The sequence below is a fragment of the Cyclopterus lumpus genome, chromosome 19 (genome assembly GCF_009769545.1).
Source record: "Cyclopterus lumpus isolate fCycLum1 chromosome 19, fCycLum1.pri, whole genome shotgun sequence".
In the NCBI taxonomy this organism is placed as follows: Eukaryota; Metazoa; Chordata; class Actinopteri; order Perciformes; family Cyclopteridae; genus Cyclopterus; species Cyclopterus lumpus.
In genome coordinates this window covers 7633911-7660481 of record NC_046984.1, presented here as the reverse complement: position 1 = coordinate 7660481, position 26571 = coordinate 7633911, and the positions used below count along the sequence as shown (strand labels likewise).

The window sequence follows — 26571 nt, the reverse complement described above, 5'->3', positions numbered from 1 at the left end:
GATGCACAAAGAAATGAGGATACAGGAAAGCAAGGGTTCATCCATACAAACACTTAACCCTCCGAGTGATCCACAAAACTCAACCCGGTCCCCAAACGCACAATAAAAACTTAACAAACGAAGTGAAGGCTGACCCCTCTGCTGTTTTACAGGGCGGCTAAACTGCTGCTGCCCCGTGAGTCCTGTGGAACCGTAGAATATTTTCAAATTGACTACCCCAAATATATAATATGTTCAACATAATCTCGACTGTCGAGGCGTGTGCATACTGGGAGAGGCTGCCCTTGTCGAGATAATGTGCAGTGTGATGCTCCAATTCTTTCCCTCATGTAATCGGGTTTAAACTTGTTTCTGCACTAGTGTTTCTAAATACTTCCAGATTTTGTGTTTCTAAACGGTTTAGCACGGGCAGGAGATGTGTCCATGGTGAATCCTTGCAATTTGTTTTCAGGTTTATTAAACAGCATTGGTCTCAAAAGGTATGCGGCAACTCTGCGGCCATTTCAAGCCCCAAAGTGCTCTTACTGTGTCCCCTTAACGGTGCTCCCCATCGTCTAATAGCATCTGATTAAATGGGGAAATACGTGAGATTATAAACACTAAATCACAGCCCGTGGTGAGAGAGAGAGAGTGTGTGTGTGTGTGTGTCTGTGTGTGTGTGTGTGTGTGTGTGTGTGTTCGACCGATATAGAAGTATGAAATTGGTTCTGTGGTAAACACAGCTCATATCGCCTCAGGCGGAGCCGATGGTTGTGTAGTTGTAAGTGGTCACCAGCATTATTGCTAACTGGTGTCTTCACATCTTGATATGAGGCTCAGGAGACACGAGAGGCATTTTAAATGCACAACAGTCTGACACTTAAACAAATGTAAAATCTCTGCAACAATGTGATAAACATAGATGGAGGGCAAACAATAAAAGCGCTGTAACCTTGAGTAATTAGTTGTTTCCCCTTAGTGATCCCAGCTCAGTGATCAGCTTATTGTGGCTATTCTCCCCAATGTGCCAAAGTAGTTGTTGTTTTATCAGCCAGCATTTAATTGCGCGTTGCATAGTATTTTAGAACAATAATGGAGCGTTAAAGCACCGCAGCTAAAATATGAAAGCTTTAATCTCTGATTAATTTTGCCGCGTCAACGCCACCGAGGAATGCAACAATACCACTGTTCGGCATCATAATCGTCGGCGATGTTGGCGAAAAACTATGACAGCGTCCCAAGTTCAGAAGCTCGTGGCGCCCTGTCCGTGAGCCGGCTCCACACCCGCAGTGCTAATTTGAGAAATTCAGGAGACTTCAGAGGAGACGACTTGGTATAGCGCACTCAATAATTCAACACTACAGGCACGTGAATGTATATGGTTGTCTCATCTGGGACTGGGGTAAGTTGAGGGTTAGCAGTATCGGCTTTGCTGCAGCACGCCAAACTACAAAGGCGTTTCCTGGGGGCTGTGGCGAACAGAGGAAACAGGAGGGAGATGTTGAGCTCTGCTTCTCGGAGACGGCTCATTCGTTTGTTGTTTAAGTTTTCCACCGCCTGCACATACTCGCCGGCATTGCACTTCTTTTCCCCTCCAGATATTAACACTTAAACATTAAATATGCATGCACACCCCCTCATGTTTATGTTTTTGTCTTGGAGGCACGGCAGTGCGCAGCCGGCAATCCTTCCTCCTGGTATCTACTGCAATGGGAAGGGAAGCGACCATATTTCCAAAGTCCCCAACCACCGCTTTTAGCAAGACTGTCCCCTGTTTGCTGTGTTTTTCAGCCTTCTCACCAAGAATCCGTCTTTACTAATGTGTGGGCTGTAGCAATAGCGCTTCGTAATAGAAGCAGGGCCACACACACTATCGCAAGCACACACACGCGCATGCACGGACGCAACGGGAGGCTGGGAACGCACTCTTAATCCGAGCCCAGTGTGAAAGTCACGTAAAAGAGGATTCCTGTGCTTCCCTCGCCAACCCGATACTCCCCCCTGCTTCCCTCCTTAATAAAGCATTTCCTCACACGCATGCAAAGTCGAAAGCACTGACACACTCCTATGTGCACGAGTCTCATAACGCACACGAGGTAGCCAGCCGTGAATTCAAGAGCACAATGACAGACGGGGGCATGTATGTTCTGTTGCCGTTCGGCGTTCGCTCCTCTTTTTCATCCCTCTCACCCTCTCGCTCTTCTCGCGGCTCTCATCTCTAAACGCTGCAGGGTGGCTGACAGGCCCGCTGAGGGCTCTTGTCGCCGGGTGGATTAAGCGGTGATACAAAAAGAGGCTTAAGGGCCGCAGGAAGCAATGACTCCTAAAAAGAGGGGAGGGGGGGAAGGGGCAGGAACAATCGACCGGCCCACGAGCCGGCAGCAACGGCCAATCAGGAGGTGCTGCCAGGGGGCACCTGAGCCTCGTGATAGGTCAATCCCCTGCGACACTAGGGTCAGGGTCACGGCACCGTCGGATCAAAGGGCACGTGATACAGGCACACACAAAGAACACAGACATATCCCTCCGCATCAGCAGCGAGAATTAACGTCAAACTACAAGCCCTGTTCTCTCCATTGTTGTTTGTTCAGGCCTTACAGCCCTGTAGGGAGACAGCAGGTCTTCACAGTTTGGAGGGGTCTGTTGGAGGTACATCCCTTTTATTTCTACACTGGAAATGGTGCATGAAAAGCAGGCCTTTGATGAGAATGCCATCAAAGGCCAATCATTAAAAACGTGTTTGTATACCGACAGCCGGTTGGAAAGCAGATGTGAGGCCTTGTTGAAAAGGGTTACGGGTGTAACGCTTCCTCTACGAGCTGGAAGCAAAGTCTATCATGTGTCTTCTAAACGGTCACTAGTTCGTTAGAAGCCTGATCCACGTCCACTCTGTGGTGGTGGAGTGGAGATGTGAGAAGAGGCTGGTGATCCAGGAGAGACAAATTGTGGGCTTATGTCCACCGGCCATCTGTCGGCTAGCAGAGCTAATCCCTCGACATGGGATGGGGCTCCCTGGAAGCTACCCCTCTCTCCCCAACTAGCCCCTCCCACCCACCACAACATAAACCATGTCCCACTGTGTCACATAAATACTGACAGTGACCTTTATTACATTTATCCCGAGCCTCGCTTGCTGAGCACTGATTTGCATAACCCCCTTTTTTTTTCATCTTTTTGACTCAAGGGATGTTTAAGGTCACAGAGTTCAACAATGATTTCATTGGAGTTGCAAGGTATTAGGCAGAATAAAAGCATGGATTTTCTTTTATCTCCTCTATCACGGAGAGCTAATTTGCTCTGTTTCTATGTCTTGTTTTGTGCAATCAAAAACATAGTTGGCCTCCCCAAAGATCTCTCATTCCAGCTCAGTGACCAGAGTTGAGCTCATTATAATGTATCCTCATTCTTAAGCGCATGGACTAGATTTTTAAAATGTATTTTCTTTGATCTAGTTGGATTAAACAGGCAAATCCAGAAAAGTAGGGATTCCTTTTTTGTTCTTACACAACGCTGTATGTATTCTCTCTGTCTCTCTAATAATACACGCTTGGCCTGGATCTAGAATTGCTTATTTCTGGCTGTGTAAACTAGGCCACAGTTCTATGGCCCTGTGCCTTTTGCCCCCAAAGCTTTTCAGACCTGAAACATCTTCATATGAATGTTAGTGTTGTGGTGGGCCTGTCTGAGCAGGGGGACCTCATGAGATGGTGACAATTCACTGATTCTTCCTTTCTGTCTAGATCATGTCCCGGAATAAGCCGTTTTAAGGATTTAAGTGTTTGTTTATTGCCTCTTAACTGCAGCTGCATGTGGCCAATCTGCGTGGCCTCTTTTTAATTTCGTTCCTTAACCTTGCAAGTAAGTTAGTTATTTTTTGTTGCTGTTGTTGTTGTTGTTGGGACCAGATGAAAAGGGACACAGTAAACACGAGACGATAGATTGCACAAAGCAAACCCTCTAACAATTTTAAAAGCAGTAATATGGATGTACACCCACAGAACAGACAATAGTACAGCTTTAATTGCCACGTAATTTAGCTATTTGCGAAGATAATCCTCAATGGCAGTCATCCCACTGCCAAACACCAGTCCTCTCTCATTATCGCCGCTGTCTTTCTGTCACACAGGGCTTTTTTCGGAGAAGCATCCAGAAGAACATGGTGTACACTTGTCACCGAGAGAAGAACTGCATCATCAACAAAGTCACCCGCAACCGCTGCCAGTACTGTCGGCTGCAGAAGTGCCTGGAAGTCGGGATGTCCAAGGAGTGTGAGTATAAAAACTGTTTCCCACAACTCCCTGCACCTCCCACAAGGCTCTTAGGGACACGCACAGATCTCATCCTCGTTGTTTTATCCCACAGGGGCTGGCATGATTGTTACCACTGCAGGACGTCTTAAGCCGCAGCATTTGACATTGCATAAGCGTTCATTATTGATCCACACACATATCAGCTTTGGCGGTGACACAAGTATGACTGTTGCACTTAATTTATTATTTATTTAAGACTGCACCCGGTGGTGACCGTATCCTGTCAGTTTTGGTCCTTTTTCTGAGAAACTTCTGTGACCTTTTGACGCCTATCAAAACAAAGTCGGAGTGAAATCAAAGCTTTTACGATTCATTCCTCACACATTGATGCTTTTAGTTGATTTTTTATCTATTTATTATTTTGTGTGTGTGTGTATTTTGAAGAGAATATCCACTGTAAGAGCAAGACAAAGGGCAGCCGTGATGCAGAGTGGCAATAACAGTCAGGGTGTCGCCAGGCTTGGCAGGACTCTGTGATGAATATGTTCTCACCTGCCGAGAGTGAAAGAGCAGGCGTCTGCTCCCATCATTGCACCCCGGGGGCTGTGTGAACACGCACGCTCGCACGCACGCACACACACACATACATACGCGGAGCGCAGGCAGTCAGTCAGACTTGATAAAGTAATTGGAAGAGGTGTGACCGCAGAGAACTCAGAGGCCAGCAGGGTTTTCATACGCTGTTATACACAAAGACACACACTTGCTATTATTTTACACGTTGCCAGAATGTGTGTAGGGGACCACGTTTGTAGTCATGAATAACGATAAATGCTTAGTAATCGAACATGTATTATGAATAAGCATATGGAGACAAAGTGTAGCACCTCTCCTCCTCTCATAGGGTTGTTTAAACTCATTGCTCCATCCCTCTGCCTCCTGTCTTCCCACCGCTATTTACCTCATCTTTCTGGTACAGCGAGTGCAGGGAGCACTCCCTATGGCACAGCACTGTGGCTTACAGTAAAGAAGTTATCCTCTGAGCTCCTTACCTTTGAATGGGGCCATTAATCATGGTTAGAAGGATCACAGCAGCCAGCTCTTTTACACAGAAACACACACAGAGGCACGCACAGCACACGCAGGAGCGATAGACTGGAGTTGGGGAGCCATCTAGTGGTGAATATCTGATACTGAACAAGTCAAAAACGCTACCATGGTTTTCTGAATGATATGAAGGCTTGACATGTGGGTTATCGGATAGATTTCGAGACACCCTCGCTTTCAGTTGAACAGCAATGCCCTTTTCCGATTTGTAATCATTTCGTGCGCCGATGGCCCGCCCTGTGTCCTCAGCAGTGACTTTGGCGAGTGAAACTGGTCCGGACTGGTGAGGAAGGAGAGGCTGGCCATCTGGAGCCAGCAGGCAGTCTCTCTGCCCCTCTTCATACACACGAGAACACACAAACACACACACACACAAACACACACACACACACGGAAATGCATGCTTGTGCGTAAGGTCACGCACACACTCAAATTATGCACATGCAAGGTGACAAACACAAACTGATATGAATAAAACGTCTCTAACAGAAATGCACCCGGACAGCTCCACTTACACACCATGAACTCTCTGTCTCTCTCACACACACACACACACACACACACACACACACACACACACACTCGCAGAAGGTGGACCCCCTGCTAGCACCGGGGGACGTCCGGGTGACCTTGTGTCTGTGGGCAGACAGCTCCAGACGATAGTGCCAGGCCCGCTGCCAGGTGGCAATGCCAAGCAAGACAGCCTCAGGACGATGGGGGGGGGGTGGTGGTGTTAGGAGCAAGTGGAGGGCTACAAGGGAAACGCCTGTAAGCCTGGTGCCACATTATCATCCACCTGACAGTAGAAGACCAAGACGTATGGTCAGAATGAAGGTTAACGTGAGGGATGCACCAATTGGACTTCTTCAGTCCTGATGATGATACCTGGGCTTTAGGTACCGATCGAATACCAGTGTTTAATCAATAAGCCAGTTCAGTGATTCCCAACATTGGGTTCACACAATTCTGCAGTATAAAACACGAACATTTCCCTTATCTTTTCTTTTCTTTTGTTCTGGTTCAGTTGCACAATCCTTGAAACTGAATTGAGTTCAGACCAGCCACCATACCTCAGCACCTCCCTCACTTTTATCATCCCCTCCCCCTCACAGAGCTATCGCCCACGTGTTCCTCGAGGAAGGTGTTATTCAGCGATAGAGAAAGCAATAAAAGTTAAATAAGATGGAGCAAAGAATGATGGAGAACAGTGCAGCGTGAGGATAACATCAGCCAGAAAGGCAGGATAGTAGAGAAAGATGAAGGCTGTGCAAGGAAAGAATATTGAACTCAGTGTGAGTGAGAATGGAAATCTAGTGTAGAGAGAGCAGAAGGTGGTGGGGGGGATGAGAGAGGCTGGAGGACAGGGAGAGGGAGAAAGTTTCATCACTGTCGACGGTGGCTCTGCGCTGCGAGCAGCAGGAGCAGGGGGAACATTGACATTTTTATCTTTCCATTGAATTTAATCTGTGTGATGGACGAGCTGCCAGCGCTTTAATTTTCCTCACACGAATTATCCCTGTCTGCCCACCTCTCTCTGTCTTGTACACACACACATACACACACACCCACACAGATGCACTTACAGAAATTGTCCATTAACTGCACACTGCAGCTGAAATCCACAATGAGAACAAATGATTGAGTGATGGCTCTATGTGTGTGTGTGCGCGCTGTCACAGTATTCTGTATACGTTACACACCGGCTCCTGTAAATCATTTTTATGCAATGAACACCGAACCGCAAACAATCCAGGATGCACGTTCCTCCATTAGCATTCGTATTCTCATAATGAATTTTGAACGATGCGTTGCTTGAAGTTGGCACACGCGCACACAAACATCAAATGTGCACATAATAAAAAAGCAAGACAGTATTTCTTCTTTCATTTTCGCTCCCTCCCTTCCCCCCCCCCCCCCCCCAAGTGTTATTGCATGTGGCAATTCGCCATGACAGATCGTCAGTCGTGCCTAATAGTTCTTTAATGACTTCATTAAATTGTGTTGTGCAGCTTATGATTGTACTGCCAATTTGTCAGCGCGGGTAATGTCTGGGCGCTAGGGATGCCCCACTTTTATTTGTGAATTAATTGGACATCAACTGTGTTGCCCCCCCTCTCCCCCTCCCCTATGGCAGAGAGAGCACAGATCCCCAATCAGCGCCACAAGCATGCCTGTCCCAAATATGTTCAGCCGTTTACATTTTTCAAAAGCTGACGGTTGCTTAAGAGGGTGTTCCCTCTCCAATTAAGACAGAAAAAGCTCATTGAAGTAAATGGTAGTGAGAAGCGATAGCATCGTAACGTACTGTATCATTTGGGAGTTTCTTGCCGCATATCCTCGTGTGTTTTGGTGACTCCACTAGTCGACCCCATGAGTACCAACAAAACGCTGGTGGTACCATGCTCTATCTGCACAGCAGGGTCCTCTTCTCTTGTTGTTATACCGAGCAGCGCTTAGCAATAACATCGTGCAGCATCAGACTTCCAGCCCCCTCCTTCCTCCCCTTCATGTTCTCCCAGGCAGGGAGGCCTGTGTGCGGCCTGATGGATGAGCAGCAGCGCCGAGTCGTGCATCCCTCCCTGGCCCCGGGCCATGCCCCTCTGTCACACACACTGATCTCCCATCAGCCCGAGCACTCTCACCCTTAATGGTCAAGGTTAGGATTAAGACAAGCAAAATCTGATCTTAGGTCAGCGGCTAGGGGGAAATTCAGGTACCTGGAGGGGAGGTAGAGATATGAGAACTGATAGAGATGATGAGGAAAGTGGGATGATTTAAAGCACAAGAAATACAATTTTGGAAAGGGGAGAATGAAATGAGAGGGGGAATATGAGTGTGTGTTGTAACCAAGAGAGAGAGAGAAAGAGAAAGCTGGAAGGTTCTTTTTCTCCGGTATGGGCTGAGCAGCCGAGCCCTTTTAAAACCATTAGAGGCAGGTTATTTGTCATATTATGTTATTAGATTAGCAGGGACCCCTAATGAAAGCTGTGGCAATTTGTCAGCCTTATGGATATCTCCATCCCCCACCACTATTTATCAACTCGCACCCCTGCCCCCACACCCGCTCAACACACACACATACACAGCCCAGTCATAGCTAAACTGCACCCCAGTCCGGATGGGAGAAATGGATGGACTCTGTAATGGGATTCCAATGCTAAACACCCCGCCTGGTGTTTTTTGTCATTTGGGGTGAACACACTATTCTCAGCCAGATCGCCCAGAGGGAAAGCACATTGGATTATTTCAAGGTTTCCTTCCCTCCATTACCATGGCCCTTCTCCGTGGAGCCGTCTCACAACATTTATCTTGTAGCGTAGGATGAGAGGAGGGAAGCTGCAGAGAGAGCATCTTTTCCTGCTGAGGACTTTGTTGTTGCTCGCATGTTGCCACACGTTTTCAGGCAATGTGTACAGATTTTATTGGTTAATGAATGCCATATAAATTTGTTTTTTACTGAAGGTTGTATATCAGAGATTAAAAAGCCTGTCTAGAGCTGAAGTTTGTCACTAAAGCCAGAATATTATTATTACACCCATGGTAATCGTGCCATTTGCCCCTCTCGTTTCATCCCTGTAGCAGTAAGGAATGACCGGAATAAGAAGAAGAAGGATGAGAAGAAACAGGAGTGCACCGAGAGCTACGTGCTGAGTCCCGACACGGAGCGGATGATCGACCGGGTTCGCAAGGCGCACAAGGAAACGTTCCCGTCTCTCTGCCAGCTGGGCAAATACACTACGGTCAGTAGCACGCCACTGGCAAGCTGTGTGTCCCCGATATGTGTTGTCAGCTGACGTTTATTTTGACCTGCACGAATTACATTCATTGTGGAAATATCTAAACACTTTCCCCACCTCTTCCAGACTAACAGCTCAGAACGACGTGTGTCGTTGGACGTAGACTTGTGGGACAAGTTCAGTGAACTCTCCACCAAGTGCATCATCAAGACGGTGGAGTTTGCGAAGCAGCTGCCCGGTTTCACAACGCTTACCATCGCTGACCAGATCACGCTGCTCAAAGCCGCCTGTCTGGACATCCTGGTGAGAACAGCAGCACAACGCATTGTTTTTCTCTGATTTTAACTCAACTGATTTTGTTTAAAGAAGGAGAGGCGGTTCACGTTTCTAACCAATTTGCCCCGTTGTGTCTCCGCCATCACCAGATACTCCGGATCTGTACACGCTACACACCAGAGCAGGACACCATGACTTTCTCAGATGGACTCACGCTAAACCGAACCCAGATGCACAATGCCGGCTTCGGCCCCCTTACCGACCTGGTTTTTGCCTTTGCCAACCAGCTCCTTCCTCTGGAGATGGATGATGCAGAGACGGGTCTGCTCAGCGCCATCTGTCTGCTGTGTGGAGGCGAGTCACCGCAACACTTACTGAACACTCTTTGCCAATTGAAATTCCAGGTTATCGCTTTAATGAACCATTGAGACTGAGTGTCACCCCTGAGTGCCACCCATGTCTCTAGATAAAATGACAGTAGGGTGGCTCTGCTGTGCTCTTTCATTGAGCACCACCTAGTGGCTAACTGTGATTATGACAGTAGCCGATCATTTACACATTTGGTGCGTTTCGCTACAGATCGTCAGGACTTGGAACAGGCAGAGAAGGTGGACATCCTGCAGGAGCCCCTCCTGGAGGCGTTGAAGATTTACGTAAGGAGGAGGAGGCCCCACAAACCGCACATGTTCCCCAAGATGCTGATGAAGATCACTGATCTGAGAAGCATCAGCGCTAAAGGTCCGTGCTTCTCACTCGTCACAAGTGTTTATATGTGGATAATGCTAAAAGATTATTCGATTTTAAATGATCGCTCATGTCATATTAATATTTCTCTCTCCAACCTTCCCTGCAGGAGCTGAGCGTGTCATCACCTTGAAGATGGAGATCCCCGGCTCCATGCCCCCTCTCATCCAGGAGATGCTGGAGAACTCTGAGGGCTTGGAAAGCGGTGCCGCAGGCGGCCGGCCCAGTGGTGCCCCCCCGGGCAGCTGCAGCCCCAGTCTGTCCCCTAGCTCTGCCCAAAGCAGTCCAGCCACACAATCGCCGTAGTAGCGGCCCTCCTTTTTATTATTCCTCACAGAGAGGAGGGGCAAAGGAGGGGGGCCTTGCCCCTGACTGCTGAACACGGGAGAGTGGCAGAGCCAACCTCCCTCCTCTCTTACGACACAAGTCCCCACCTCCTGCTTTCCCTCACTCTGGAGCACCTTCCTGATGTGAGGGGAGGTGCGGCCGGGGCAGGCAGGGGCAATAGTATGCCTCTGAGAGACCACACCGTAAACACTGCTGATGACTCCTCCCACGTCTCCCTCCACTCTCCCCTTCACTGCCCTCTCCACCTTTCCCCAAAAGACTTATGGAAACAAATCTGGATGCAGTGGTGACCAGTTTCCAATGGAACTGAGAATGGGCGGGGCATCGTGGGACAAATATATGATCAAGGACAATGCATACAGACTGACTTGACAAACACCAGACACTTTTTTTGTTGTACTCTGAGGCAGACTGCAAGCTTGGGACTTGTCAAAAGACCCCCTCCTCAAAGACTCTGGGTCTTTTCTCTTTTTCCAACTTCAAAAAAACAGATTTCGTACAAAGGATATATAAATATATATAGAAAGTTAAGGAAGTATTGTGATTGACATGTCCAGAACCGAATGGCAGGTTGAAATGAGGACATGTTTTCTGAGATTAGAAATTGTTGTATTCCTCCACCGTTTGAATCTTTTCATACCCATCGAGAGTATTGAGACCTTTTAAGTTTGATCACATTTGTACATTATTCCAATTAACAAAAAGCAAAAGATGTTGAAATTTCTCTCCAGTCTACACATGCAAACACAAACAAACAAGACACACACACACACAAATGTGCACAGAAAACAAGTTGCAATGAGTATCACCTAATATTCCAGGTTGGATTTGTTTTCCTTTTTTGTTTTTGTTTTTTTTTGCTTCCAAGAGAATGGAAAAAAATGATTGTATGAACTTGGTTGTATGGTATGATCACAGGTCCTTTCAAGAAAACAAATTAATGAAGATTCATTATTATTACGGTGTATTTTAAGTAGCCTTTGAGTTTGTGTATATAAGCTTTATTCATTTCTTTAAAACTATGAAGAGTTTTAGGCTTCACCTGAATTTTTGTTTTTTTTTAAAAAGATGCGCTTTTATGTGTTTTGTTTATAGGTTTGTGATGCAAGAAAATACATTTTGAGCACATTTTATTGAAGGAAGTTCTTTCATGTTTTGTGTCCTACTAAAGACTGGACAGACCCTTAACCAATCACTGGCTGTTCAGAATGTGGCTTTCACAGACAATTTCAACTGCTCCCCCCCTTCACTTTTAAAATGTGTTTTTACATACAGTAGAATGACAAAGTAGCACTCCAGTCGGGGCATAGCTTTTTTTTGGCCACGTAGCAGAAAGAGATGGTGTTTCTGAAAATGGTGAGCCAGATGGCACTTGTAGCCTGCCAGGTTCAAGTGAGCCACAGCAGCTCCGCCTCAAAGAGAATTCAAATGTGAAGAAGGGTGTACATACACACTGTATTACACACGCGTGATTCTCAGTAGTCTCTGAATGGATCAATAATCTGTAGTGGATGGGAAAACACTAGATTGTAGTGATGCCTCTGCTCTGTCAGTTGTCAGGCAAGTGAAGGTCCCAAATGTGATGTTTGTCAGATAAGTCCTCACAAATCTCCCCCTGGCAACCTGTGGTAGAAACGAATATGTGACTTTTAGCCGGATCCAGAGCAACCTCGCACCCTGTGACTCACTTTACGCCAAAACGCCTTCACCGTTAACACACACACACACACACACACACACGTGCGTTTCATCTAGACCATCGTTACTGTACACACGCCAATGTCTCAGGAAGGAATCATTTTGTGTGCCTGGCCTGTTCTCTGCCCTGTGCTGCACCCCCTAACCCTTCACAGATGCACACATACACACACTTCTGCTACTGAGCCCCTGAACTTTTCTTCACTCCTTTTTTGTTTTTTCGTTTTTTCGTTTGGCCTGGCAGACCAGGACTTGTGCAGAGAGACACTCACCCTGACCCTGCAACGTTACGACATAGGATGCCAGTGTGGAGTCTCTTCGAGTCGCTCATGTGTTCTTTTTATTTGTACGGTCAAAGCTGCTTTCATCATTGAGGACTTCACCTGTCCACAACAGCGCACAACTTTTCCCTCCACAGCTAATCTGGAATAGCAACAGACACACACCGTCAGTTTGAGAATTATGGAATGTGTTGCAATTTTGTCAAGATTATCAAGCGACTTTGGAAAAAAAAGAAAACAACAAAAAAAGATAAAATAAATAAAACCAACATTTAATATTAAATGAGTTTGTGTTGTTCACGTGCGTCATTTTTTTTTTGTTCCTTCCCATGCCACATAGGTATGTTTTCATGAATCTCACATGTCACTTGTTGAGCCTTGGAGACCCCTTTTGTGTACAGCAATGGCAACACATTGAAGAGATGGATAACGGGGTTAACAGGACAAGCCTAATGTGTATATTTAGTGTTGTACATTTGTCATCACCCATTGAATGAATACCAAACCAAGAAGCTTCATGACAGTGACCTCAATCAAAATCAGCATTAACGTAGGTTAAAAAGACGTAGGAAAAAGAGGTAAAGCATATTTTCTCTGAACAATCAAACTTTTATTTCAGATTCAAGGTCCAGATAGTACAAAACATTAAATAGAATAAAATACATATAAAATCATAAGTAAAATACATAGACCTACGAATGCCTTATCAATAGACAGCTGTACCAATGTCTCCACAACTGGGACTGGTACCGCATAGAACTAAACTTTGTTTGATAAAACCATGATTATTTCATTTTCGGAGTCATTAACCCAGCAGATAAATTTATACAGAAGATTTCTTAAAACAGCTTGCAAAGTATTAACTCCTGCAGCCACAAACATTTCACTGTCACGACTCCATCTCGGTCTCTTCAGTAGTATTCTCATGGCATCATTATAATCTACTTGAAGTTTCTGTAAGCTTGCTTTTTTGTAATTAGACCACAAGTGTGCAGTGTAGAGAGGTGTGCAATGTGCTCTAAACAGAGACATCTTCACTCAATCTGGACACATACTAAACCTGCGTGAGAGAATGTTTGCTTGTGCATACATCATACGACATTGCCTATAGATACAGTATCTTCATCATCAGTCATCTGTGCTGTAATAAAATGTCCACGAATATTTGACCTTATCACAGAAACTGAGGTAATTATCAGACAAGGGTATTTACAACAGTTTATTCACAAGCAGTAAAGCAGCCATACGCAAAATGGTACACTCTGGGGTTTTGCGGTATAAAAGAGTGAGTTTGCAGACTGTTTTAGCAATTGCCATTACCCTGTAATGAGCAACATGTACACAGACTCAGTTTTACAACAGTACAATAGAATGTAGAGAGAAACAATGACATCAGAAACTGTATATCCAGAACCAGGCTTGGGCTGGATTTACAGATTATTGTATGAGGCTTAGCTGTACTGTGTATATATAGTGCACAGGACACCTGTTAAAAGTGAAGATCTTAAAGCCTTAAAATCCTTCTCTCTCTTTCTTCGAGGATGCTCAAATCTAACGGAGCAAATGATGCACATGAAGGAACTGGACCGACCATCCATTATGAGGAGCATCATCTTGAAACTTCCTTAGAAATTAAGGGAAAGGTGGAGAAATGTTGCTTGTGATCTGCAGGAGCGAAGTGGGGGCAGAGTGAACACCTTTTATTCTTCCAATACATTTAACTGAGAAACACTTTTACTTGTAATGGAATATTTTTGGATTGGTGTCCTTCAAAATAATATTTGAATACCCAAAATGTAATAATCAAGATCCATTTGTGTAGTCCTATAGATTAAGCGGTGAAATATAATGTAAATCATGTTTAAGCAGTGGCGGCTGGTGGGATCTTTTTTTGGTAGGGCCATTGAATCAATTTCAGCAAACATCCCAGTATGATTCAAACACGCATTACTACTTTGTAGTTAAATATTAAATATTTATTCCAACACTGACACAATAAGGACATCTTATTCATACAATTCAGTATATTAATATGATATAACATACACATACGAGTGACCTGTAAGTCCAGGTAGTTACAGATTGTGTCTGTCTATAGTTGTTAACAACTGTTACCTGCTTACATTCAGGTTTACTTGAGGCAAATGAAAAGGAAGTTAGAAACTGTCTCCATTGAGCGAGTGTGAACGAGCAAATTCGAAATACTAGAAATAACTATCGACATCTCTCTATTCTTTGCATTAATATAGATTATTAGAATATTTTTTTTCCATTAAATGGTATATTTGACAATGAACTAGTTCATCTTTATCTGAGTGATAGTGTCCAAATTAGCATAAAATATCACTATGACCCTGAAATTCTGTCTCTTGTATTATCACACTCCTTCTGATTGAACCAATCTATGAACTGTCGCAAACAATGGATATCAGGGGCCCCAAGAAAAATGTGCACACATTCACAAATTCACATTCCTTGGGGCTAGCCCCCCCCCCCCTTTCTTTGAATCCTACAAACACCCCTGCACAGTACACAGATTATTTCTGGAAATATTGTTCTCACTGCTGGAGTTGGTGTCAAAACCAATTACTTGATGGCGTGAATTAGGCCCAAGCAGACACATTTAAATTTGACTTTAGGGCTGTAATGGACATATACAGACATATATAACAGACATATTTTGGGCACATATAATTGCAAGTAAGCCTATGATTTCTTTTGGTGCCAAAATGTTAAAATATCATAGAAATTCAGAGCTGGAACTAATAATATTATAGATGGCTGTAAGTAAGCCAAACCAATAAACCAGTAAGCTATACATAATGCTGCGACCCTTCAGTTTGAACAGAAAAACAGCCTTTATGATATTATTATTTACACCTGTATACAGCTATTATATTTTTTTGCGGACGTGAAATGTCAAAATGCCATGTGTGAAAACAGTCCATTATGATTATGTACAACAAAAAGAGTAAGAATAATAGCTACTCAATACTTTAATATCATGAATGTTAAACCCATGAAACAGAAGATCCATTCTAGTCTGTTGACGTTTATGAAAAATATCTTCTAAAAAAAAATATATATATATGTTTATAACATTAAAAGTGCCAACAGCTGAAGCGCAATGATCGGACCAGGAGAAACCTTATGCCCCGCCTTCTTGTCGAATAGTGACGTGTCAACCAATCAGAATCCTTCGCGCAAAATTTCAAACATTTTCAAATCAGATTCCCTTTACCGAAGGAAGATTGTTCCGCCAAATTCGTAAACAAAATAGTCCCTTTCATGTAAACTCGGGTTATAGTTTATGATGGGAACGAAAAAGTGTAAAACATTGTTATTTAAAACCCACATATTATGTATTGTGTCCCAAAACGGCAGTTCATCGTTGTCATTTTTAAGGTTTACTGTGTGTTTGTAGTATGGCGGAGTGATACCACGGCATGTATCTGGAAGCGGCGAGTAAAGTCAAGGCCCGGCTGTACGAGGTAGCATACGTTAACTATTAGTACAGTGTAAGGCATGGTAGGACGTCGGCACGTTTAGTCTGATATGATATCGTAGTAAAAGTTATCTTTGTCGCATCCTGCTTGATGTGTATGGATTTCCAGAAGTTGACGTTTCTTTGAGCGGACTTCCAGGTAAGACCACAACGCCTAACTAACGTTACAAATGTTGTGTTTTTAATGTGTAAAGTCAGTTTAATCTCAGGCCACATAACGTCCGTTAGTTAGAGTTAAGCTAACTACACGTTTAACGTTAGTTTCTATAAACGTGTCTTAGTAGTATGTTCTACTTTGACATCAATTTAAAAAGATTATAACAGTTATTGTAACCGTACCAACGTGGCGACATTGCACGTGGGGGGTGTTTTAACTTTACAAGAATAGCGACCTGCTGAGTTGCAACGATAGCCAACAGTTAGCTAATGTCTAATCGTTTAAGATATCTTTAAGTATAGAAATTGTGTTTATCGCAGACTTTCCGTTGGCCTTCATGTTTCCAGAAGGCCGCTAAAATAACTATTCTCTATTCAAAATGAGCGTTGTGTATTTAACGGTAACAGGAAGTCGTTTTTGTTCATGTTCCAGGTAACGTTACGAAAATGCCACTGCATGGGAAAATAGTCGTGATTAAGAGGAGTGGAGGAGATGGGACCGAGTTTCCTCTTACTGCCACATGCTTGTTTGGAAGGTGAGCGTACTAAGAATTGCATTTGGCGGATATAATGTTAGTTTGCCATGTCATGTGTAACTTTAGTTATTTCAAGATTACATCTCTTTCGGTTTTTATATTGGGACGTATATGTTAAGCACTAACGCATGCACACTAAAATGAAATCCGCCTGCTGTTGGAGCCCACGTTTACTGTGTAGCCATGTTGAGCTGTGCTATAAAACCCAACATGGTCTGGAGGCGGGTCATCTACTGATGACGTCCGCATCTGGTAGCATGTCTGCTCCTGCTCTTGCACCAAATACAACTTCTCACTATATATATTCAAACACCAATTGCATGTAAACCAAGTTACATTTCAACTAACATGTTTATTTTTATTGACATTTTGTTTCTTTGTGGTCTTACAGGAAGCCTGACTGCGACATCCGTATTCAGCTTCCTCAAGTCTCCAAGGAGCATTGCAGAATTGACTTTAATGAAAATAAAGAGGTAAAGACTCATTTAGAACATGACTACACTGACTTGTGTCACACAAACGGTGTTTAATTTAATTGGATTATCAGGAATTGTTACTGAAGTCTCTGTCTTTCATATTTTGGTCATCACAATGTTAATTTTGTCCATCCTTAAATCACTTGTGATTTCACTACATGGAATTATATATATGTATATGTGTGTATATGTATGAGGTAAAAAGTAATAGCCTAGCTGACACTGATACTCTGCTTTGAGCTACTTAGACAGACTGTTTATGGTGATGCTTGTGTTTTTTTCTTCTCTTCTCCCAGATAATTTTGACAAATTTGAGCTCAGTGAATCCAACCCGTGTCAACGGAGAGGCTTTGCAGCAATCTGAGCGTTTGAAGCACGGCGATGTGATAACTGTTATTGACCGTTCTTTCAGGTGAGTGTGAAGGGAACATTTATTTGCCGTCGACTTTTGCCTTCAACAGTCACCAAATTAGTTTGTTAGTGTCAGCATTTGCACTTAAGTACTATGATCTTAGAGAGCATCCCTTTAACAAAAATATATTATCATGCTTGTTTATTGAAGCTTTATTTGTACCCTGGTAAATTTGATCAAGAAATGGAAATGCATTTAAATCAAATCAGTTGCTGCTACACTTTGTACAGTGTTTACTCATGCTAGAACAGACGCTACTTAATCTGAATTTCCCCATCTACTCCGCTAACTGAAAGGTTTGAGCATCATCTGCTACCACCAGACCTGGCACTGTTTTTATTTCCATAATTAATGTGATGTTTAAATATATCTTACCAGCTGCAATTGGTCTTTCTATTTATCTCCAAGAGTTTTACAGTTATGTCTCCCCACATTCACCATTCTTTTTCTTGATGGTTTCAACTCCTATTTGCCTGTGCTTCCCAAAGCACATCACAGGCAGTATGTATTTAAACGCAACACATTATTTTTTAAATGGGAACGCCATGGTCTAATTTCCCAGATGTTACCACATTCATATCTGATGTAAATTATGTTGTATTTACATTTTGTTTGTCATTTTAGGTTTGAGTACCCTCCAGCACCCACACCAAAGAAGAGGTCTTCGATAGGAGGCAAAACTAAAACCTTCAAAGTAATTAACCCGTTATTATTATTTTTTATCACTAGAAAAGCATGGCTTTTCCAATGTCTTGATTTTTGCCTACACTGCTGATACTTTGACTATCTTATACGTATGTTAACAAAAGTGTCTCATGTCTAGGTTCTTCAAAATCAACAAGTGGGAGACGCCCCTTCCACTGAACTTGGAGAAAAAAGGATCTCTGAAGTCTCCACAGGTGAGACACTTCTGATATTTCTGAATTAAAGATTTTAGTTTAATATTTCAAGATAATGTTCCACAATTAACAGTCGGTGTGCATTCCCAGAATTGGTATTCCTGTTGCAGGTTATTAAACCTGATAGAATAACAAATGTTTTGAAAATGGCGATAAACCATGGCGTTGAATTTTAGATAAGTCCAGAACCATGAATTTGAGTATATTCAAGTCCTATCAAACAGACAATTGACATAATTCAAGGGATTGTTATTTAGTTCAGTGAATTAAACATCTGCCAATAGTAAAACAACAATTTGCTCTGTCTTCCTGTCCCAGCCCACTCCGTTACCTTTTTAATGGATTTGATGCCTGTATCTTTTTCTTGTATCTACAGTCTCTCACATTTTTTTGTTGTTTCTTATTGTAAGACCCTCATCTTAAAGATGGAACTAACCATGAAAACATCCAGCGACCCCTGGAGAAAACTGTGGAGGTCAAGGAGGAGGATGGCCTGCTGCAGAGCAAGACCGCCTCCCCCTTCAACGATCTGTATCAAATGATAAAAAAATCCCTGGATGTCAAGACCCCTCGTAAATCATCTGCCAGTGTGCTGCAAACACCTTCCTCGAAGTTTTGCACTCCACAAAAGCCTGTCATTTACACAGAAGACAAAATCACTCCGAAGGATGAAGCTGAAGTCTCTTCTATCGCTGACGAAACCATGGAGGAGGCTGTGAAGAAGCAAGGGACGTCCTTCCAGGTTCCTCCCACTGAGATGGCCATACCTGAAGCTGAAAATGCTGACCAGTCTGAAGTAACTTCACCCCAGAAGAGAAGCCGTACACCCCCCCAGAGGTTTAGTCCATGTGAGGTTGTAGAGCAAATTTCTGCAACGCCCAAATCCCCCGTGAGACGAGCATCACCAAGGAACTCAGGGAAAGTTGAAACGGGTAAGAAAGACTGTAATACTATATTGTTTCTCCTTGAATTTGTGAAGAGTATTAACCCAATTACAGTAATTATTTAAGCATGTTATGGTCACATGCGTTTGGTTGTTATTGACATACAATGATGTTTTGAATTATTTTCTTAGTGAAAGAGATGTCCAAAAAACGTAAACGCGAAGAACTGTCGAACGACTTGCCCACATCACAGATGAAGAGGAAACGGGTTTCCTTTGGAGGTTTCCTGTGTCCTGAGTTGTTTGACAAACGTCTGCCTCCTGACTCTCCTCTCTGTAAAGGAGCTACGCCGCGCAGAAGTGTTTCTGATGCAAAACAGTCACTCCTCAGGCGCACATCAGCCATTGGCTTGCTCCAGGTAAGACTTGGGTCCAACTACTTGAGTAGTCATTGTCCACGCATATATTTGTAAGCCATCCCATCATTTTTTTTTTAAATGGATCTTTTGCAGGGCAAAAAAGGTTCCAAGAATGCGTCACCAAAATCCAGGTCCCCTTCTCCCAAGGCTGCAACTCCTGTAAAGAAGAGCCCATCTCCATCAAGGGGAAGGTCTCCCACTGTACAAGGGCGCTTCTCTGTGTCACAGATCAGCACACCATCTCCAATTGCAGACGATGGTGTTACCGAACAGGTGTTTGTCACTGCCACTCCCCTGAGAAGGAGGAGCACCTCGTGGGAGACTCCAAGTCAAGCAAAGAGTGCCGTAAAAGTATTACGCAGAAGTGGCATTTCACGGGCATCTATGAAAGGTACGTCGGAGCCTGAAATGCATAATGTAGCTTATATTAGAAACGTTGTCTTTGTTCCTTGAACTGTATCATCCATAGAAAACATCATCGTTTCCAAAAAATGTCAATGTTGTCCTTGATGTGCAGAATGACGTGTAAAGAGCAACGCTGAAAGCCATCCAATCATGTTTACCATTGTTTTATCACATAGGTTGGCTTCAGCACATCTTATTTCATCTGTCTGTCATATATGGTTTTTAAAATGAGAAACTGTAAACGGATAATGCGGTCGATGTTTGTTTAATATTTGGGACTTTTGGTGTCTTTGCAGTCAAAAATTCTTGGGCAGACATTGTGAGATTTGGACAAACTAAGGCTCAAGTGGCTGCGCCAGCTAAAAAAACGGTTGCCAAGAAGACAATAAAGACTGTCTCCAAACCACAGGTAAAGAACGACCCTGTACGGATTACAGGGTACATCATCATATCACTGTACCAACTACCTACTTTTTGTCTTGTGGCGACTGTCAAGATAAAACAGCTGTTACTGTAATGGGTGTATGTCATTATGTGATGTTGGTATAGTTACCTTTTTTTAAACTATAGACTCAATGTCCTTCTCAGACCCCTGCAAGAAACCTCAAAGGCCATGTCACCACTGGGCATGCAGATTCACCGGTTACCATTGTTGTGGGCAGAGCTCACAAACAAACAGTCGTACATCCAACTGGTGCTGCACCAAAACTGGTCAACAATATTGCTCTCTTACAAAAGCACATGAAGATGGATGAGGACTTGACAGGTAATTGACTATTTGCCATCAACAAATGGGAACTTTTTTTATTTTCTGGTAATGTCATTTGGACTCTCAATATTGTTTATGCTTATGTTGTGTTTTCAGGAATTTCTGAAATGTTAAAAACCCCTGGAAATGAAGGGACGAAGACATCTGTAATCGACCAGAACAATGCCCCAAAAACACAAGTGGGAGGTCTGGGCACGTCTGTGGCTGAACCATCCGTGTTGAACACGCCAGAGGAGACGGGTACAGTCGGGTGTTGTTTATAGGGGAGATCTGATTGCTGGGATATGTATTCTGCATACTCACTCAGTCTACGGGCTTTGTCAGATTAAGCCGGTTGGGAAATGTAATGTTAAACATGTGACTTGTTTCACAGGTGAAATGATGGTGTCTCCACTGACTGTTTCATCTACAATAAAAGACAGAAGCTACAATAGCGAGGCAGTCCAACGCCTCTTTGATAATGATCAAGAATCCAGCATTGTTAGCGACGGCCCTGCCGTGGATGATTCTAGCGAACAGAAGAACACCGATTTGAAGACGACCTCTGTAACCACTCCCAAACAGAAGCCACAATTACCGGAATGTCTCACTGGAGTGAAAAGGATAATGAAGACGCCGAGACAGAAAGCAGAGCCTATTGAGGACCTGAGAGGGAAGATTTTGAAAACTCCGAAGCAGAAGCCAGAAAAACAAGAGTGTCTCACCGGAGTGAAGAGGATGATGACTACTCCGAGGCAGGAGGATGAACCTGTAGAGGACATCAAAGTGGAACTTCTGACTACTCCCAAACAGAAGCCTGAACAAGAGTGTCTCACTGAAGTGGAGAGAGTTTGTAACACTCCACAACTGGAGGCTGAGCTTAAAGAACCTCTGGAAGCTCCCAAAGCTCTAGAGGCTGGTACGGCACCAGCACACATGCAAGAACCAGAAGACCTCTCTGAAAAAAGAGACATGCCAGCTGAAAACGTCAAGAGCTCCCCATTGGTATGTCTCACAGAAGGCAAGAGAGTATCAAAGACACCCAAGAAGAAAAGTGCTCCAGTTGAAGATATGGTTGGTTTGAAGAGGCTCATGAAAACTCCCAAAGAAAAGGGCGAACCGGTTGAGGAGAACTTCGGTATTACGAGACTTGTGAAAACTCCGAGGCTGAGCAGTAGTGCACCGGTGGAGCAACTGACTGAACCCTCAGTACAACCAGAGATAAATGAGGTAATTGCCAAAACAATGACATTGCCAAAAGCTTCTTAATTAATATTGTAAATGTCAGCAACTCCTTTACATGACAGGAAGCCATTTGATTGAATATGAAAAACCAAGATTTTCATGAAAAGCTCAAGCATGAGTGTCAGGTACACTCAGAGTGGAGCATGTTAAAGAGTAGAGAATAATCTGTAGCCACAGATCAACAATATGAATTCCACTAACCTTTACAAGACGTTTGGTTTTGTGTGCTTTAAGTGAGTGCTGATTGTCTAAATTGTTTATCTTTTTTGCAGGTTGCAGACCACGCGCCTCTGGATTGTGATGAAGACATAGCAAAAGGTTAGTCTGATAAGAAATGTGTTGCAGTAATACATTACTTAGGGTGGTTATGTAAACTGCATTTCATTGATGAGCTGGTTGGTGATTTTATTGTCTTCTCTTCCTTTTTAAAGAACTCTTCTTTGCCCACGAGGAGCCACAAGACGATGTGCCAACAGATGTGGTTAATGATGTTCCCCAAGTTGACATAGAAATGGGTATGTGGACTAATATTTCTCTTTTCATTGGTTTAACTATTACTTGGAATTAGATAATAGTAAATGTGAGAACATGAACTCAGATGTTTTCTGAAAAACGTCAGCATACATCAAGATATGCAAAGTCTGCTCTAAAAACATATATTTTAAAGTAATCTTTGTCCGAATAGAAGTTGTTGGACTGTTTGGTACTTGCTATTGTTAGAACATGCCTGAAACCTGATGCAAATATTGCAACTACTAAAAACTACCACAGCTACTTTTCCTAGTATTCTCTTATTTATCTGTATAATTTGTTTTTGTCTTATTCCAGAAGCGGATGCAAATGAAGTTGTCGTTGATGACCGCTTGAAGTTATCTGAAGACAAGCCTGACGTGGAAGCTGCTATGATCAAAGTCACAGAAATGGACACAACTGCCACAGAGCCTGACAATGAGAAACCAGTAGAATCTCTTGTGGCTGACGCAGCAGAAGACTGTGACGCAGCTGTCGTCCCTACTCCAGTCAAGAGAAGAAGAGAGAAGAAAACCGAAGCTACAGCACCACCCTCTGTTAGACAGACGACAAGAGGCAGAAATGCAAAGTCTCAGGGAAGCCCCTCTGATGATCAACCTGAAATGGCACCAGAGAAAGCTTTGGAATCCGCACCGGTGACTGAGATCTCCACTGAAGCTGAGAGTGACCAAACGTCTCCAATAGCAGAAAATGATTCTGCACCCACTGAGGAGGAAGCTGTCACGAAGCCCCCCAGAGGGAGAAAAACTAAACAAACGCCTGTTAAGCCGCCTCAACCAGAGCCAGAGCTTAATGAAGTTGTGGGTGCAGAGTCTCTTCCTGCAGAAAAACCCAGAAGAGGGAGAAAGCCCAAACCTGATACGGTTGAACAAACTGAGGTGGCAGAAGACGCAGTTGTCGCTGTGGAGACCAAGCAGCAGCCTCCAGTCAGGGCTAAGAGGGGAAGAAATGCGAAGCAGGAAGAAGAAAAGCTAGAGTCTGCATCAGTTGAGACGACCAAATCCCAGGAGCCGGCTAAAAAATTAAGGAGAACCAAGAAGGCAGAGCAAAGCCAAGCTTCTGAAGAGCAAGCTGAAATAGTGCCAGAACCTGAGAGTCAACAGAGTCCCCCAGTTGATGTCAGCCATGAGGCAAGCGACAGTGTAGCGCCTCTGGAGAAGTCTGCTGTAAAGCCCAAGCGAGGGAGAAAAGCTAAACAACCTGAGAAATCGGCCATGGAGCAGCAAGATGTGCCTAGTTCTCAAAATGAGGATGTTCCCCAAGCTGACATGACAAAAGGTGCGTCAACTTTCTTGTGTTTTTCTGCTGTCATGGTATTGGTTTAAACTGAATCACTTAAATTGTTTCTGACTCCATGCAACACATGTAAAAGTGAAGGAATATGTTAAATGTGTTTTTCATTCCTGTGAGGGTTAGCGTTTGTCTTCCATTAACCAAAGCAAGACCATTTGAGTTAGCTCTTCATAAAGCAGATACTTTACAAACTGTTTCATACATTTGACCCAAAGTGTTTTTACAATATTAATGTTGTTGGTAAATGCCCAAATCTAGACTTTTAAACTTGTATTTAACTGATCAGTTATTTTCATATTGTTTGACTACTCTAAATGCAGAGATAATATTTCTTTTTGTTTTCTCCTATTTTTAGAAGCAGAGGAAAGCGAAGTCTGCAGTGTGGCGCACAGAAGTGATAAAAATAAGTCATCAGCTGCCATGGAAACAGCTCCTCAGGCTCCCGTAACTGAGAGCCTACCTGAAGTGGTCACAGAAATGGATGCTGCCGTTCCGAAGAAATCTGGTCGAGGCAGAAGGGCAAAACTAATGGAGTTTAACTTGGCAGAAGATAAACAGGAGACAGCCGACGACGCTGTCGTCCCTACTCCAGTCAGAGGAAGAAGAGGGAAGAAAACTGAAGCTACGGCACCACCCGCTGAAAATGATTCTGCACCCACTGAGGAGGAAGCTGTCGCGAAGCCCGCCAGAGGGAGACAAACTAAACCAACACCTGTTAAGCCGCCTCAACCAGAGCCAGAGCTTAATGAAGTTGTGGGTGCTGAGTCTCTTCCTGCAGAAAAACCCAGAAGAGGGAGAAAGCCCAAACCTGTTACGGTTGAACAAACTGAGGTGGCAGAAGACGCAGTTGTCACTGTGGAGACCAAGCAGCAGCCTCTAGTCAGGGCTAAGAGGGGAAGAAATGCAAAGCAGGAAGAAGAAAAGCTAGAATCTGCATCAGTTGAGACGACCAAATCCCAGGAGCCGGCTAAAAAATTAAGGAGATCCAAGAAGGCAGAGCAAAGCCATGGAGAACCAAGTGACGTCCAAGCCATTGAAATGGTCGTCCCAGAGGAGGCTGAAGCGCCACAGGCTGCAAAACCAAGGAGAGGGTGTAAAACCACTGAGGTCCAAGAGGTCCCAGCTGTCAATGCCACAGATGGACTTGAGAAGAACTCTGAGCCAGAAGCTCCAGTCATGAAACAGAGCAGGGCAAGAGGGGCAAAAACCTCAGTGAAAAACGAGGTTTCACAAGCCATTCCAGTGAAGAAAGCCCGTCGAGGCGCAGCCCTTCCCCTTGAGGAGACTAATGCAGAATCCACAGTCCAGGTTTCAGAGCCTACGTCTACTTCAGTAGAGCCAGCCAAGAGGGGCAGACGGGCAGCAGCAAAGCCTCCAGCAATTGACGCCACGGTGGCCGCTGAGGATTTAAGCGGCGGGCCTGTTGAAGACACAAAAACGTTCAAAAGATCCGTCAAGGGGAAAGCAGTCTTTGAAATTCCACAAGTAACACCTGTGAAGGCAGTTCGAGGTAAAAAATCAAAACTGGGAGGCCAAGTCGACGCAGAAAGCAACAATGTTCCAAAGGCTGCTGACAAAACTGAAGAGATGGATCTCTCAGACAAAGTTGTTGAAGCTCAGCCCATCAAGAGAACCAGGAAAGGGCCAAAGGTCGCCGATGTAACGGCGTCCACAAGCAAGGTGAAAAGTATTGAGGCTGAGGCACAGCTCAAAACCCGAAGAGGAAGATCAGCAAAGGAATAAATCTTTTGTCTATATTCTTCATCCTAATGACTTTTTCCCCTATTTGAACCTGTCATTTTTATTAGATTGTGTGGCATTTTATAGACTGAAAATTTAAGCACTGCTTCTTTTTTTTCTCTTTTTCAATACTGCAGGGAATCTTGTTCTACCATTGATGTGACAAGTTGTATGTTCATTGGTTGTTTTAATTATTTTTCCACCATAAACAATTTTATTAAATTCTTTTTGTAAAATGGGAAATGTGACTAATTTTTTTTTGTTCGAATATTGTTGGTGTTCTGTCCACATTCATGTGTGGTTAATATGCCTAAGAATAAGTCACCAAATGTCTTGACATTTAGAGGTTCTTACACCTGGAGCTGTTCTTGGTACAGAGTGCGTTGGTGACGGCTCCATCAATGGGGTGCGTTTAAGTCACGTGCTGGAAGATGAGACTGAAAAGAGGTTCATTACAGTTCATTACAGCTTTATTGCGTTGCCTCGGGTCTGAACTTTTACAGGCTGCGGCAAGACGAAAATTAAAGTGGGTTTATTTTCAGGATACATTAAACATTAATTTCTTAAAGGAGTAAGGCAGATGTGTGAATTGGTTGAATGGACACTGGTTTGTAAAAAAAAAAACTCCACGCTTATAATGGAGCTTCATAAAGCATAGTTAAACAAAGTCATAGACTAGTTATTTTAGTTTTTTTGAAGTTTTAGGTTATAGAAAGTTTAATCCCTTTGCTTAGAAATTTCAAAATATACCTTTTGAGATCTAATGCCTTCTATTCAAACATAAGACTGATTGGAAAATGAAAGGTAACATAAGCTATGAAAGCAGTGCACACAGGTTTAGTATTAGTGAGGAATAAGGGACAAAGAATCTCAAATCGACTCGTACATTAAATTACATTCAAC

At 43.6% G+C, this 26571-nt stretch overlaps 2 protein-coding genes across 14 annotated transcripts in view; both read left to right on the top strand.

Moving 5' to 3' along the window:
- raraa (retinoic acid receptor, alpha a) overlaps nt 1-11574 on the top strand; it is a 154786-nt gene extending 143212 nt beyond the window's left edge. For 9 of the 10 annotated variants that reach the window (XM_034558402.1, XM_034558400.1, XM_034558401.1 and 6 more), the window contains 6 exons: nt 4106-4247; nt 8916-9076; nt 9200-9376; nt 9499-9703; nt 9929-10087; nt 10203-11574. In XM_034558402.1, coding sequence (XP_034414293.1) covers nt 4106-4247; nt 8916-9076; nt 9200-9376; nt 9499-9703; nt 9929-10087; nt 10203-10399 — 1041 coding nt within the window. In that variant the 3' untranslated portion in view covers nt 10400-11574. The remainder of the gene's footprint in view (nt 1-4105; nt 4248-8915; nt 9077-9199; nt 9377-9498; nt 9704-9928; nt 10088-10202) is intronic. The other variant, XM_034558397.1, reaches the window with a different exon arrangement.
- A 4280-nt stretch (nt 11575-15854) lies between these two features.
- Nucleotides 15855-25911, top strand: mki67 (marker of proliferation Ki-67). 4 transcript variants are annotated; one of them, XM_034558305.1, is made up of 17 exons: nt 15855-16064; nt 16515-16617; nt 17009-17090; nt 17390-17505; nt 18130-18199; nt 18329-18404; nt 18815-19336; nt 19480-19706; nt 19800-20097; nt 20408-20520; nt 20700-20877; nt 20977-21120; nt 21254-22089; nt 22377-22422; nt 22536-22619; nt 22933-23913; nt 24284-25911. In XM_034558305.1, exons 2-17 carry the CDS (start codon nt 16529-16531, stop codon nt 25669-25671), a joined length of 5250 nt encoding a protein of 1749 aa, XP_034414196.1. In that variant the 5' UTR covers nt 15855-16064; nt 16515-16528; the 3' UTR covers nt 25672-25911. The 4 variants fall into 4 exon arrangements, with proteins under 4 accessions (XP_034414196.1, XP_034414199.1, XP_034414197.1 ...); XM_034558308.1 differs by having other exon boundaries at nt 15859-16064; nt 22933-23675; nt 24922-25911; XM_034558306.1 differs by having other exon boundaries at nt 15859-16064; nt 24287-25911.
- Nucleotides 25912-26571: the final 660 nt, after the last annotated feature.

Bases quoted from the DNA above. Each gene is read 5' to 3' on its own strand.
- mki67 (XM_034558305.1), top strand. From the start codon at position 16,529: ATGCCACTGCATGGGAAAATAGTCGTGATTAAGAGGAGTGGAGGAGAT. The intron at 20,098-20,407 runs GTACGTCGGAGC...GTGTCTTTGCAG, and splicing joins TTCACGGGCATCTATGAAAG to TCAAAAATTCTTGGGCAGAC. The intron at 22,090-22,376 runs GTAATTGCCAAA...TCTTTTTTGCAG, and splicing joins TACAACCAGAGATAAATGAG to GTTGCAGACCACGCGCCTCT.